Source organism: Rhinolophus ferrumequinum, chromosome 22, assembly GCF_004115265.2.
Source record: "Rhinolophus ferrumequinum isolate MPI-CBG mRhiFer1 chromosome 22, mRhiFer1_v1.p, whole genome shotgun sequence".
Lineage (NCBI taxonomy): Eukaryota > Metazoa > Chordata > Mammalia > Chiroptera > Rhinolophidae > Rhinolophus > Rhinolophus ferrumequinum.
Window position 1 is genome coordinate 47,069,222 of NC_046305.1, and position 12,073 is coordinate 47,081,294.

Consider the following 12,073-nt stretch of genomic DNA (forward strand, 5'->3'; position numbering starts at 1 on the left):
GATAGAGAACCCGGCACCGGACACACGGGTAGTGTTAAAGTATGTGCATAGGAAAACAGGAATTGCCAAGAAAGCAATGATGTTCAGCTCGGAGGGTATTCAGAGACCTTTGCACGCGCGGAAACCCACGAGGAGTGTCTGTGGTGTAAAACCGACTGCTTTTTTTCTCCTTCCTTCCTGTAACTCTCCTCCTTCCTTGTGCCTGTGACGCCCACCTGACAGCTGCTTAGGCACAAGTCGGGCGTGAGTACAGCAGCAGACCTTCTCCAGGAACTCCCGGTTGGATTCTCTGGGCCCAGAAACAGATGGGCCCAGCCTGACACGATATGATTCTCTCTAGCTACACAGCATATATGTGTATGTATGTGGGTTCCATACCACATGCAATTTGGCAGGTGGCCAAAAAAGACAGGAAGACAAACGACCTGCCCAGTACTTTGTTTATATAGGTCGTCTTACATTGTGTGACTATGGAATGGCGTCACAAGAGAGTTTCTGAGAAAGTTGGTTCCCTATGCAGGTGTTACACAAAACTCCTGAGTTGTGCTACTTGGCAGATGAACCATTATAAAATTTTTTTTTTTTTTGAACACTTACTGTGTGCCAGGTACTGGGCTGAGGGCTTTCCATGCATTAAATAGTTTATCCCCACAGCAACCTGGTGAGTGAGGTACTGCCCCATACCCACCTGAAAACCTCCGGTTTTTATTTTGCTTATGATTTGAAGGTTGGGAATGAGAAGGACTTAAGAGGGTTTGTTTGTGATCCACATGGCAACAGCTGGGACAGCCAGGACCGGGGGTTTCCTTCCGCATGGCTTTCCCAAGCACCTGTCACCATGTTTCTGGACCTCTCTTTCTGTCCTCACATGGCATCTTATCCCCTAGGCCTTTTCTACGTGGCTGGGGCTTGTCACAGCCCAGTCTTCTCAGGGTAGTCCCACTCCTTGCATGGTGACTGGTTTCCAAGAGGCATGAAGTAGAAGTACCCAGCCAGTTACAAGCTATCCCTGGGACTGGCACATTGTCACTTCCACTGTTTCCTATTGGTCAAAACCATCACAGAGCCTGCTGTATTTGAAGGGGGTGGAGGGAAAGACCCCATCTCTTAATGGAAGAGTAGCACAGTCAGGTCACAAAGGGGCATGTGGCTGGAAAATAGTTCTGGAGTCATCTTTGGGAAATAGAATCTATCGCCGTAGTTAATGCTTGTTTTATGTCAAAATAAACGTTTAGGATGGCTTAGAGAGAATTATGGCCCTGGGTCAAGTTTGCTCCAAGTATTGTCATCTTACGTGGAGTCTGCCGCAAGTGTCGTTGTCTTATGTGGAAACATTTTTGGCTTTGGAAGTCCAAAGAGCAGGGCCGTTCTTGTCCTTTGTTGGTGGGGGCGGGAGGGGTTGGTACACCGAATAAATGAGGGATTGAAACTGATTGGAACTCTCTCATATTCCGTTGTGTTAACCCGGCAAATCAGGGCAGTGATGTGAAGGGGTCTGGCAAGTCCAAGAGCAGCTGGGAGGCTCATGATTTCTTACAGGGGAAGAAAAAGCCTCCTTTACGGAGGCTCATGTCCTACTTTTGAAGGAGAAAAATCGATGCAGGTTGGCTTGCAAAATGGCTTGCACAGTTTAAAGCAGGAGACACAAAAATAAATCAAGATCAAAAGAGGTGAAAAAAAATCAAAGAATAGGTATCGCAAGGTAGTTGGGATGAATGAGTTACTTCACGTGAGCCCTGAATCTGCCTCTGACGTTTTGAAGAGTTGAAGCAAAAAGAAATGTGATTGTACAGTTCTCCTCAGATGAAGGAAAACAAGCTCTTTCAGAGAGACAAACTTTTTCTTATTTTAAAGAAAAATAATTTATCATGTGCTTTTTTTTATTTAAGGGGCACGGGGTAACATAATGGACAGTGCTTTCAACTGTTCTTTTACAAAAGGCCCTAAGTGATCGTTGAAATGGATGTTGCTTATATCCACTCTCTGTGAAAGCTGAGGGCATAAATCTTGAGCGTGTGGAGGAGTTTCTGGAAGACGCCGAGTTACTATGGCAGACAAATGTCGCTTTGTGTTGAGCTGGTGTGGTCTATGGCTAAAACTACGGAGAATCTGGAGCGATGGGGAGTTACTCTGCACCGTAAGCCATCTCTCTCTGCTATCAGATGTCTTAAATGAGCCATTGGCAAGAGGTGGGTCCTGTTCGGTTCACGGCTGAGCTCTCTGCCCCGAAGTTCTGTGGTGGTAATCGGCGCGGCTTCCACGGGCTTCAGATATGAGAGAGAGCAGGAGGAAGGAGGGAGCAGAGCCGAGCTCTGCTGTTCAGGCGTCAGAACCTGCCTGGCATTCTTCCTCACGAGAGGACTGTTGCCTCTTCCAGCCATGTGCCAGCGAGGAAGGGAATTATTTTTCTTTAAAAGGCACTGTTAATCTGCTAAGTGCTTGGTGGAGACTTCGGGGTTCTGTGCCATCTATAGGAGATACAATTTAGATCTGCAGACTTTTCTAGGCAGCTGTTATTAGCTGTCTGCCCGGGATTATGTCTGAAGGCAGAAGAAGAGCACGGGGGTAAGCGGGGAACGCGGCTCCCCCACCGTCTAGGTGTGTGATCGTGGGCATGTCGCTTAAGGTGTCTACGCTTTGGTTTTCTGGGTTTCCAGCGATAATGCATCCAAGTGTTTCGTACCTGCGAGGGACTTACATACTCAGTATGTTTTCGTGGTGCTGATGATGAGTTATTGGTGTTTGGGGCGGGGCGGTCAAGGTGTGACGTACCTCTCCGCACCGAGGTCTGACGCAGGTGAGACATAGGAGTCCGCCTTAAGGCACGGAGGGACCAAGGATGACCAGGAATGTGTGTTCCGGAAGCACTGCTCCCAAGGAGAAGGGGTTAACTGACCACACCCAGCCCCTTTCCTGTTCCCACCCTCAAAGCTGGCAATTCATTCTTCTTTTCTTTGGGAGGCGTTGTGTGAGGATGAGAGAAAAACCACATGCGTGGTATTTTGTGTGGGGGGGCATAGCTGTCCCCTCCCAATGATGTTATCTTTGGTGCTCTGACATCGCTGGTGTTGAATAGAATGTCACAATAACGGTTCTGCAATAATGGTTCTACGGAGGTGAGGTCAAGTGTCCCCCTTCACCCCCCCAAAACACGAGCTACTTATTTATAGCTCTCTTGGGTTAAATGTTAAGTTCATTGTTCTATACGAATGTGCTCTTGGCAACTCTGTGACAGTAGGTAACTCTTGGACAGTTAGTCACTGTGCTCAGCTGCCTTCATACAACTACTTGCCCAAGACCGTTAAAACGCATCAGCAGAGACGCAGGTACGCCTTGTCCCGTTTCCTCTAATGCAGCATGCGTGCACCCTGTTCGGCTGATGAGCCCTGCCAAGTTCAGTCAGCTTCAAAGGGGGTATTAGGACACAGCCGTGTTGTACACGGTTCAGCATCAGTGCCTCAGTGGATGTCGTCCCTCTCGTCTTCTGGGACGCGGCAGGCTTTGAGGAAGAGCTAATAACCTGGTGTGGGATGACGTGCGCTTTGGTCCTACTGGGAACCAGGCCACAGAGCCAAAGCCCTGCCTCGATTTCTACTCATACACACGGGGCAAGACCTCACTTCGAACTTAACCCCTCTGGGCGTTGGTGTTTGTTTGTTTATTTCCACTTGGGAAATGTACATGGAAAATAGCCTCTGTCTCATCAGGTTGTCAGATTAAGCGAGAATGCAAGGGGAGTGTATGGCATGGCACGAGGCTTCGATGAACGCCAGTCGTTATCCTTATCATTGTCAAGTAGGGATAATGATACCTTCCTTACAGAATTGTGCAGGTGAAAGGGGGTAATGGTGTGAAACCCTACAGCTGGGTCCCTGCACACAGTAGGCACAAAATACCAGCTTTTACAGATGAGCCAGTGATTCTGATAGCTCTTCTTTGTTCTGAAACCAAGGAGTAACCAAGCAGTTTCATGACCCATGTTCAAAAACATAGTCTTTCATTTGAAATGGGATTCGCACCTTTGGAGGCCGTGGTATGTATACATATGAGCAGGCGCCATCCAGGGAGCCAGACTCAGGAGCAGATCTTTGCTTCTCAGAGTGGTAGCGACATCAGACATCACGCTTAGCCTGGCTTCAGTTCCGTGACGGGGCTTACACTGTGGGTGCAGGGGGTCATTTGTTTTTACCTTTTTGGAATAGAACTTACAAAGAAATTTACACAGAAATAGAAAGACCCATCCACTTCCACAGTTATCGGTAGTTTCATTTCTTCTCCCCCAGACACACAAGTACTTTTTTTTTTTTTCCTTCTGGAAAAATTTAAAGCACATCCCAGACATCCTGTCATTTTTACCATTAAATATTTCGGTATGCATCTTTAGCTGTAAGCATTTTAAAAACATAACCACCATTGCATTCTTAGCTGATTTCTTGAGGAAATCAAGGAGAATATAGTGGTAATCAGTAGTGGAGTGCTTATGCCCGAAATGAGCATTTTTATGCAAAATATTAAATTGAGTCCAGTTCAGCGCATGTGGTATTATGTACAAGGCACTGCATGCATGGCACTTGCAGATGAATAAGGTAGGTAGTCCTGACTGTGCAGAACCCAACAGAAGACCTGTAAGACACACTTACATAGAACCAAAGTTCAAGGCTATGTTCAGATAAAATCCCTGGCAGCTGATAGGGTCTCTGTGAACGTTTGTTGAATAAGAAGTAGAGTCTGTGACAGGCGAGGTGAGTTCAAAGGAAGCATTGTCTGCTCTGTAGGAGAAGGTCCACGGAAGGGGTATGTGCATGATGGGCGTTGAGAACAGGCACCATCTCAGCAAACAATTTTTAAAATGGTAAAAAAGCAAGAAAGGAAAGGTTTCCACCCAGGCACAAGAGAAAAATAAGAGCCCACCGGTACTCCCACCATTCTGCCATGGTGGTCATATCGTCTCTAGGGGCATAAGTCTAATTCGACCCGCAGGGCTGGTGGATAGTTCAGATGACCTTGGAACATCCTTGAAATCACTAGAACCTGCCCCTTGAAAGTTTCCAAGCCAAGAATCCACTCATTTTTGTTTGCCTTGGCCTTAGGGTCCTCCTATGTGGGCCCTAAGGTTTAGTTTCAACAGAGAATGAGGAGACCAGCTGGTCCATGAAGAGATTTTCCTGTCCTGCCAAGTTGGGATTCCTATAACTAGATGCACACATGCTGCAGCTGCTTGCCACTATCCTTTCTCTGCGTCTGGATACATAGGATTTAACATTTCCATTTGGGCATGGAGGATGGGATGGAAGGGGATAATCCCTTCGGTCACTTATTCAGCACTTTGCTGAGCAGGTGTCCCGGGTACTGAGGCAGAGGGAACAGCAGGAAGGAAGGCAGAAGACGGAAGCGTAGGAGGCACTTAGGGAGTGTGGAGGTAGAATGGAGTCTAGAACGAATGCGAGAAGGCAGTGGGCAGTGGGGCTGGGCAAGTGGGCTGGCCTTGCCCTGGGGAGGGCTTCCGTACCAGGCTGGCGAGTGTGTTCTCACCTGAGGAGGTGAGGGGAACAGCCACGGGGGTTCACTGGACAGATGACCTGGTTGGTATCTGTGTCAGCCTGGAGGTGGGGTAGGAGGTTATTGTAACAGTCTCGGCTGGAGGCACAGAGAACCAGGATGAGAGGGGTTTTCCCTGCTATGCACAAATATTTGTAGAGCGCCTACTGTGTGTGAGGCCTGGAACAGGATACGTGGAAAAGACGCTGAGGAGGTAGAATGTACGAGACCCTCCGAGTGGAGGGCCAGGTGGTATACGTCTCAGGCAGGGAGAGAACGGTGGGAGTGTGATGATGGGAACAGTAATTGGAAAGCGAGGAGGAGGAGCTGGCTGTTTGTTGGAGTGGGATTTTAGCCGTGTGTGTGTGTGTGTGTGTGTGTGTGTGTGTGTATGTCTGTATATCTGCACATGCTCACACAGAGGCAGGAGGGGTGTGAGGTGAATTAGTTTGGGAATGTGCTATCCTGGACATTCCCTGGACATATCCTGGGGCGACCAAGTCGAGAGGCCCAGGGTGCAGCTCTGTGCCCGGGTCTGGGTCTGGATACTAAGGAAGAGGTGGGGCCCGAGCAGGAGAGCAGCTGGGGTCCGGTATCCAGGGAGTGAGCTCTGGGCTGTGGCCAGGCCAGAGGGGAGGAGGTGGGGGCAGAGCGACTCTGGCGCTTGGTGCTGGGACTGCTTTTGACAACCTTTCCCGTGTGTTCTGTGGCCTGACCGCTTAGTAGGTCAGCTAAGTCACCGCTTCTCCACCATCTTTCATGGTAACTTTCATAGCCTTTGTTTTTGACGTGCCACTTTGGAAGACTATGCTCCAGGGCTGGAAATAAACCACGAAGGGTTGAAGGGTTTATTATGAAAAAAGTGGTAATCTGGAAGGAGACAGAAGAGAAGTCACCACGGGTTGCTCCACCGTGAGCCAGGCTGAGGGGATGGCCCCCAGGGAGCTGTCTTCCCGGGTCAGATTCCCTGTGGCAGTAACTTAGCAGTGTCACGCCAGTCGTAGCGTTCAGTGTGCCTAATAGTCATTATGGCAGTCAGTGGTACTTAGCGATACGAAGTTCAGAAGACGGGAAGTGTGGCTCATCTGAGCCTGAGGGAGGATGTACTAGAAAAGTGCTGGAAAGGATCCAGCACCGGGTTCTGCCACTTTTGAGCTGTGTGGGCCTGCCTCCTCAGATATGCAGTGGGAACTGTGAATAGTAGTTCACAGAGATATGTGTGTGTGTGTGCATACATATGCATGTGCATATGTGTGTGCACACGTGCAGACAGACACAGACTTAGGCAGCAGTCTAAGCACTTATATGTATATTTTAATTCAATACTCACAGTAACATTATGAGGTGGTTACTATTACAATCCCCATTTTTACAGGTGAGGCACCAGAGAGGTGAAGTCATCTGCCCAAGGTTACACAGCAAGTAAATGGCAGAGCCAGGATTTGAACACAGTCTGGCTCCAGATCCCTGGCCCTTCACCATAGTTCGTTACTGCCTCACAGTTTGTCGTTCAGGCTAATGGGGTGACACACGTGAAGGGTCTTCACATTGTGCTTTAAATGACATTGGGGCTCCGTGAGTGACAGCGGTTACTGCTGCTTCGTGAGGGCTCTTGATGTTGCGACGTTCCAGGTCGGTCCTGATAGGACTGAGAGGAGTGCCATCTTGTTCTCTGCACAGCCTGTTCAAGTCTGTCCTTTCCACATTAAACTAACCTTGTCCCTGCCCACACTCCAGCTGCTATGCCAAAATCGGACGGGAGAAAAGGGTCTCCAACCTTGGATGTGAGACAGTTTGGGATTACCTTGGCTTATGCACCTGATGGTGTAAATACATTTCGGTGGCATTTGTCCCTCCGTTGTGGAGAGGTGGTGTTGAGAGGTGGTGTGGTGTGTCAGCACCCTGCCCAGGTTCAGGAGCCCCCAGCTGTGCGACTTGAGCACACTCGCCTGTGAGATGAGGAGGCCAGATGCCATTCTAGAATCGGTGTTTCTCTGCAGCATCCTCTCGGGGCAGGTTTTGCTCCTATGGCCGGGCAGGGCCACGTTGGTGTAACTCTACGGCCCAGGGTCCAGCCTCACTTGCACAGGAATGCTTGTGAAGATGGCATTTGAGGGAATTAGGATTTGGGAGTTCTTTCCATTTCCTGGCCCAATGAATCATGCTTGGAGAAGTCATGACGTTACACATTTCATTAGAAGTGTAAATCACAAACGAGCAGTTCTTGGACCTCAGCAGTTCTTCATCTGAATGAGTCATACATAAAAACAACGTTAAGTGAAACTCAGCTGTTTGAGGTGATATGAATAAAGTTAGTGCTGGCAAATGGGACGTTTTGTGTAGGCAGAATGGTTGTTTTCCTCCTAGAAGGCAAAGTGCTATGAAAGAAAAGTGTAGCCCTTTCTAAAGGCCTGGCCATTAAGGCAGCAAACATTTATTGAGCGCCTACCACATACAAGGTTGTGTATTTGGAACTTGGGGATGGGACCGTCAAGCAGAGGGTTTCACACAGGGGGAATACCGCTACACAAAACTACATGCGTGGCTTATGGGAGCACAGAGAAAGGATGTCACACTCTGGGGACCCCAGGAAGGAGGCACAGAGGAGGGGACATTGAAGAATGAGTGAAAATTTGCAGGACAATCAGGAGGGGAGGGCCACTACACACACGTCGCCACATGGTGTGGGTCTGGTGACTGGAGAACGTCAGATAATTAAGTGTGACACGCAGAGGGGTGGGGGTAGAGGAAAGGAGGCGACACTGCGGTTCAAATGCCACTTCCTTGGCGAGTGTGGAGGAAGGCCTTGGGGTCAGTGAAGACAGGAATGTGGAATTGCAGAAATGGATTCAATGGATGCCGTGAACCTCAGAAGAAGGAGGGGTTTTTTTTATATCAGTGAAACAGAGCAGGACTGTGACAGACGCCGAGAGCACAGGCTTTTTTCACACCTTGTCAGACTCGGTGCCCGGCAAGGAAGTGGGGTGCTCTTACGTGAGCAGGTTTTACTAGGGCCAAGATCTTCAAGGCTGGTAGAGCTCTACGGGAGCGTTCCACGTGGCAGTGAAAATGTCCTTTGGGCAGTTTGAGGACAGGGGTGTTTGTTGACCACTGAACACGAATTCAGCAGAAAAAAATCCGAGGACCAGTAACGTGAGGATGAGATTCCAGGGGGATGCTGACGTGAGCGCCTATGTGTGGGGCACAGCTAAGGACGGCAGGACCCCGAGCCTCGGTGGGGTTGCCTGGCTTCAGGTGCTAGAATGTACTCTGGGATGGGGTTTCCATTGGGGGTGCTGCTTAGCATTCTAGAGAAAATCTTGGTGTAGCCTGGGTACCAAGCTTCTTAGATCCTTTTCAGAGGAGCTTAATCTCCCCGGGGAAACTGACAGCAGAGCGCAACCCTATGGGAAGAGCAATATTCTGATCAGGAACAAACAGTTGGCTTCTGGCCTTGGGAGGTGTTCTTGGGGCCACAGTGGGAGGAGCGTTGGACAGGTTTTGCAATAACCAACTCGTACAGGATCCTTCCTCTCCAACGCAGTGACTTTCTTTTCTGTCACTGTAGTTGGTACGCTAGGGATTTAGGTGTCAGGACGAGAGGAGCACATGTGTTTCCTTGTTCCTTTTGCTAATCCTTGGTATGTTGCTGGCTGATTGTATTTTTTTCCTTCCTTTTTTGCTCAGAGCCAGACTATCAGGTGTACCTGAATGCTTCGAAGGTCCCTGAGTTTTCCGACGACCTCACAGAGCTGGAGTGCCGGGTGGTGGACACAAAGCGTACGGAGGCCAGCGTCCGTTTCACGGTTTCCTGGTACTACAGGATGAACCGGCGCAGTGACGACGTGCTGACCAGCGAGCTCCTCGCGGTCATGGACGCGGACTGGACGCTGAAGTACGGAGAGAGGAGCAAGCAGCGGGCCCGCGACGGAGACTTTATTTTTTCTAAGGAGCGTACGGACACGTTCGGTTTCCGGATCCAAAGGACTACAGAGGAGGACCGAGGCAATTACTACTGCGTCGTGTCCGCCTGGACCAAACAGCGCAATAACAGCTGGGCCAAGAGCAAGGATGTCTTCTCTAAACCTGTGCACATATTTTGGGCATCAGAAGGTAGGCGCTTTATTCTTGATCGTGACCGGTTGTGTTTGGGCAGAAGTCATTTCACTGTGCGTTTTCCGATGCGCCGTGACCCTGCAGGTTTGCATTTATACTAAGAATCCCAAGAAATGCCTGCTCTAACGAGTATTGCTTTTATCGACAGCCTGCACCCCTGTGAGACAGTGATGCTGAAGAAGGGGAAGTCCGAATGAGGAGGCTGGGGCTTAGTTAGTGGTGGGAAATCATTGTCATGTAGGGACCCACTGTGTGCATGGGGTCAGCCGCTGTCACTCTTGCTGCGCTGGGTGGTCTTACGCCAAACCTCACACAGCTCTTTGGGGGGGTGTCCGTGTCTAGGAGTTCCCGCTGGATGCAGGCACATTTGAGGTGCCACAGACTGAGTGGAAACCACAGGCCGTGGCGCCTGACCTTGAGGTGCTGGTCATCCATTCACAGAGATTATTTCTGGGGAGAACTGAGCAGAACATAAGGGAAACAGTTTCTTTGATGCATGTCCCGCTGCGTGCTTAGAGCACTGCCTGCCTTGGGATGTCAGATTCATCAAATCTTTCATCCCTTTCTTGCCCGTCACACACACCTCCAAGGTCCTCCTCTACACCCTGGATGATAAGCACGACACGGCCCCCTGCACGCCTCTGTTGACTCACTGTCACCTCTTCTATATCCCTGAACCCCGGAAAGGCTCCCTGGAACTCAGCAAAATCTCCTGCTTCCTGCACAATCTCTGCATGTTCCTTTCTCCTCCTCTCATTAAACGTTACCAACTTTGCTCTCCCCGGAGGACACCTCCCCGGAGTCCTCCTGAGGGGTGGTGTTTTCTTCCCACACTTGTCGTCCAGGTGGGCCTGCGTGAGACAGGGCCCGCCTGGTCCCTCGCTGCAGCTTCTAGACCATTTTCCCTTCTCCCTAAAAACATCCAGCTCCGATCTCCTGTCATCAGGTCATACCACCTCCTCTCGTTGCCATCACCTGTTTAAGTCTTTGACGATGTTAACTCTTGAAATACCAAAGTTTGAATCCCACAGGAGATTCTGTCTTAATTGGCCTGCGGGGGGAGGTGTCTGTGCCGTGGGGCATTGGGATTTTAAATGCTCCCGAGGTGGGTCTCCTGTGCGGCGAGGTTGAGGAGTCTCAAGTCGTTAAACCTTCCCTCCTCAGCCCCTCGTCCTCTCTACTCATCACGTCCGCCGTCCTGTTTCCGTTATTCACTCCCCTGCTCACACCCGACACTAAGCGGTCTCACTTCTGACCATGGAAAGACTGGCATACTCTCAATTCCAAGTATCCTGTGCTCTAAGCACACCTGTCTTTCTAGGTCACTCCCGGTCCTACGCCAACGGCAGCCCTCAGCCCTCCCGGGACCGACAGCCCACTGATCCTACCACCTTGCGTTGTCCTTCATTCTCTCCCACTGTGTCTTCACTCCCGTCTTACGTGGGGTGACCATTTGCCCAGGGCAGTCCGCTCTGCACCTGCTGTCCGGTGTTATTTTTCATAGCACCCTCTTCCTTCTTGGATCTGCCCACGGGTGGGAGGTAACGTTAGGGGTCACCCTGCTGTGACCTCGCCTAAGTTCCCAGTCAGTCACCCCCACTCCCTGGGCGTACCCTTAGCTCTCTTACCCCGCTCTCGGTTGGCATCATACGTTGGCTGAACCACACCCTAATGAAAAGCCAACTCTCTGTTGCCTCCCTCTCTGCATCTGTAGAGCTGAGTGTGGCTGGAGAACAACATTTACACCTGCGGACTAGCCTCGCTGTAAATCTGTAATCATTCCTGTCCAGTGGGCTCTCCACATGGCCTGGGGAGCATTCTGCATTTCCTTAACCTGTTTACTTCCCTACTCTCTAAAATGATTATTTCGTTGATCACCGTTTCTCTCTGAAAAACTCCTCTCCCAGCTTCACTCTCAGCTCTTGGTCCTGCTTTCTATTCCCTAAGAAAACCAGAAACAGTCAGGGGAGAATGCCCACGCCCCCTCCCCCAGCGGCTGAGCCCACCTTTCTTGGCTTCAGATCCTAGCAAAGGGCAGCTCCTTTCACTCCTCAGCTACGTGGCTCCCGTCTTATGTCTTCAATATTTCTCTTTTCTGGACCTTTCCCATTGGTCTGTAAACGTGCTGTTAGATCTCCTGTGTTTTTGTTTCTTAAACTGAACTAATCTTCATCTCAGTCCCCTTCCATCTTTCTGTTCCGCACACCCGCTTGCCCACCTGTGACTCTCTCTTTTATTTTATAGTAGTCCCCCCTGTTCCCGCGATTTCACTGTATGAGGTTTTAGTTACCCACGGTCAACTGTAGTCCAAAAAACATTGAATGGAAAATTCCAGCAATCAAACGATTTGTGAGTTGAAGTTGCGTGCCATTCTGAGTAGTGTGATGGCATCTTGCACCACCGTGCTCTGACAAGCCTG

At 50.0% G+C, this 12,073-nt stretch overlaps 1 protein-coding gene across 1 annotated transcript in view; it reads left to right on the forward strand.

Moving 5' to 3' along the window:
- PTGFRN (prostaglandin F2 receptor inhibitor) overlaps nucleotides 1-12,073 on the forward strand; it is a 70,533-nt gene that overhangs the window by 40,104 nt on the left and 18,356 nt on the right. The window contains exon 5 of the mRNA XM_033093026.1: nucleotides 9,226-9,651. Within this exon, the coding sequence (XP_032948917.1) occupies nucleotides 9,226-9,651 (426 nt within the window). The remainder of the gene's footprint in view (nucleotides 1-9,225; nucleotides 9,652-12,073) is intronic.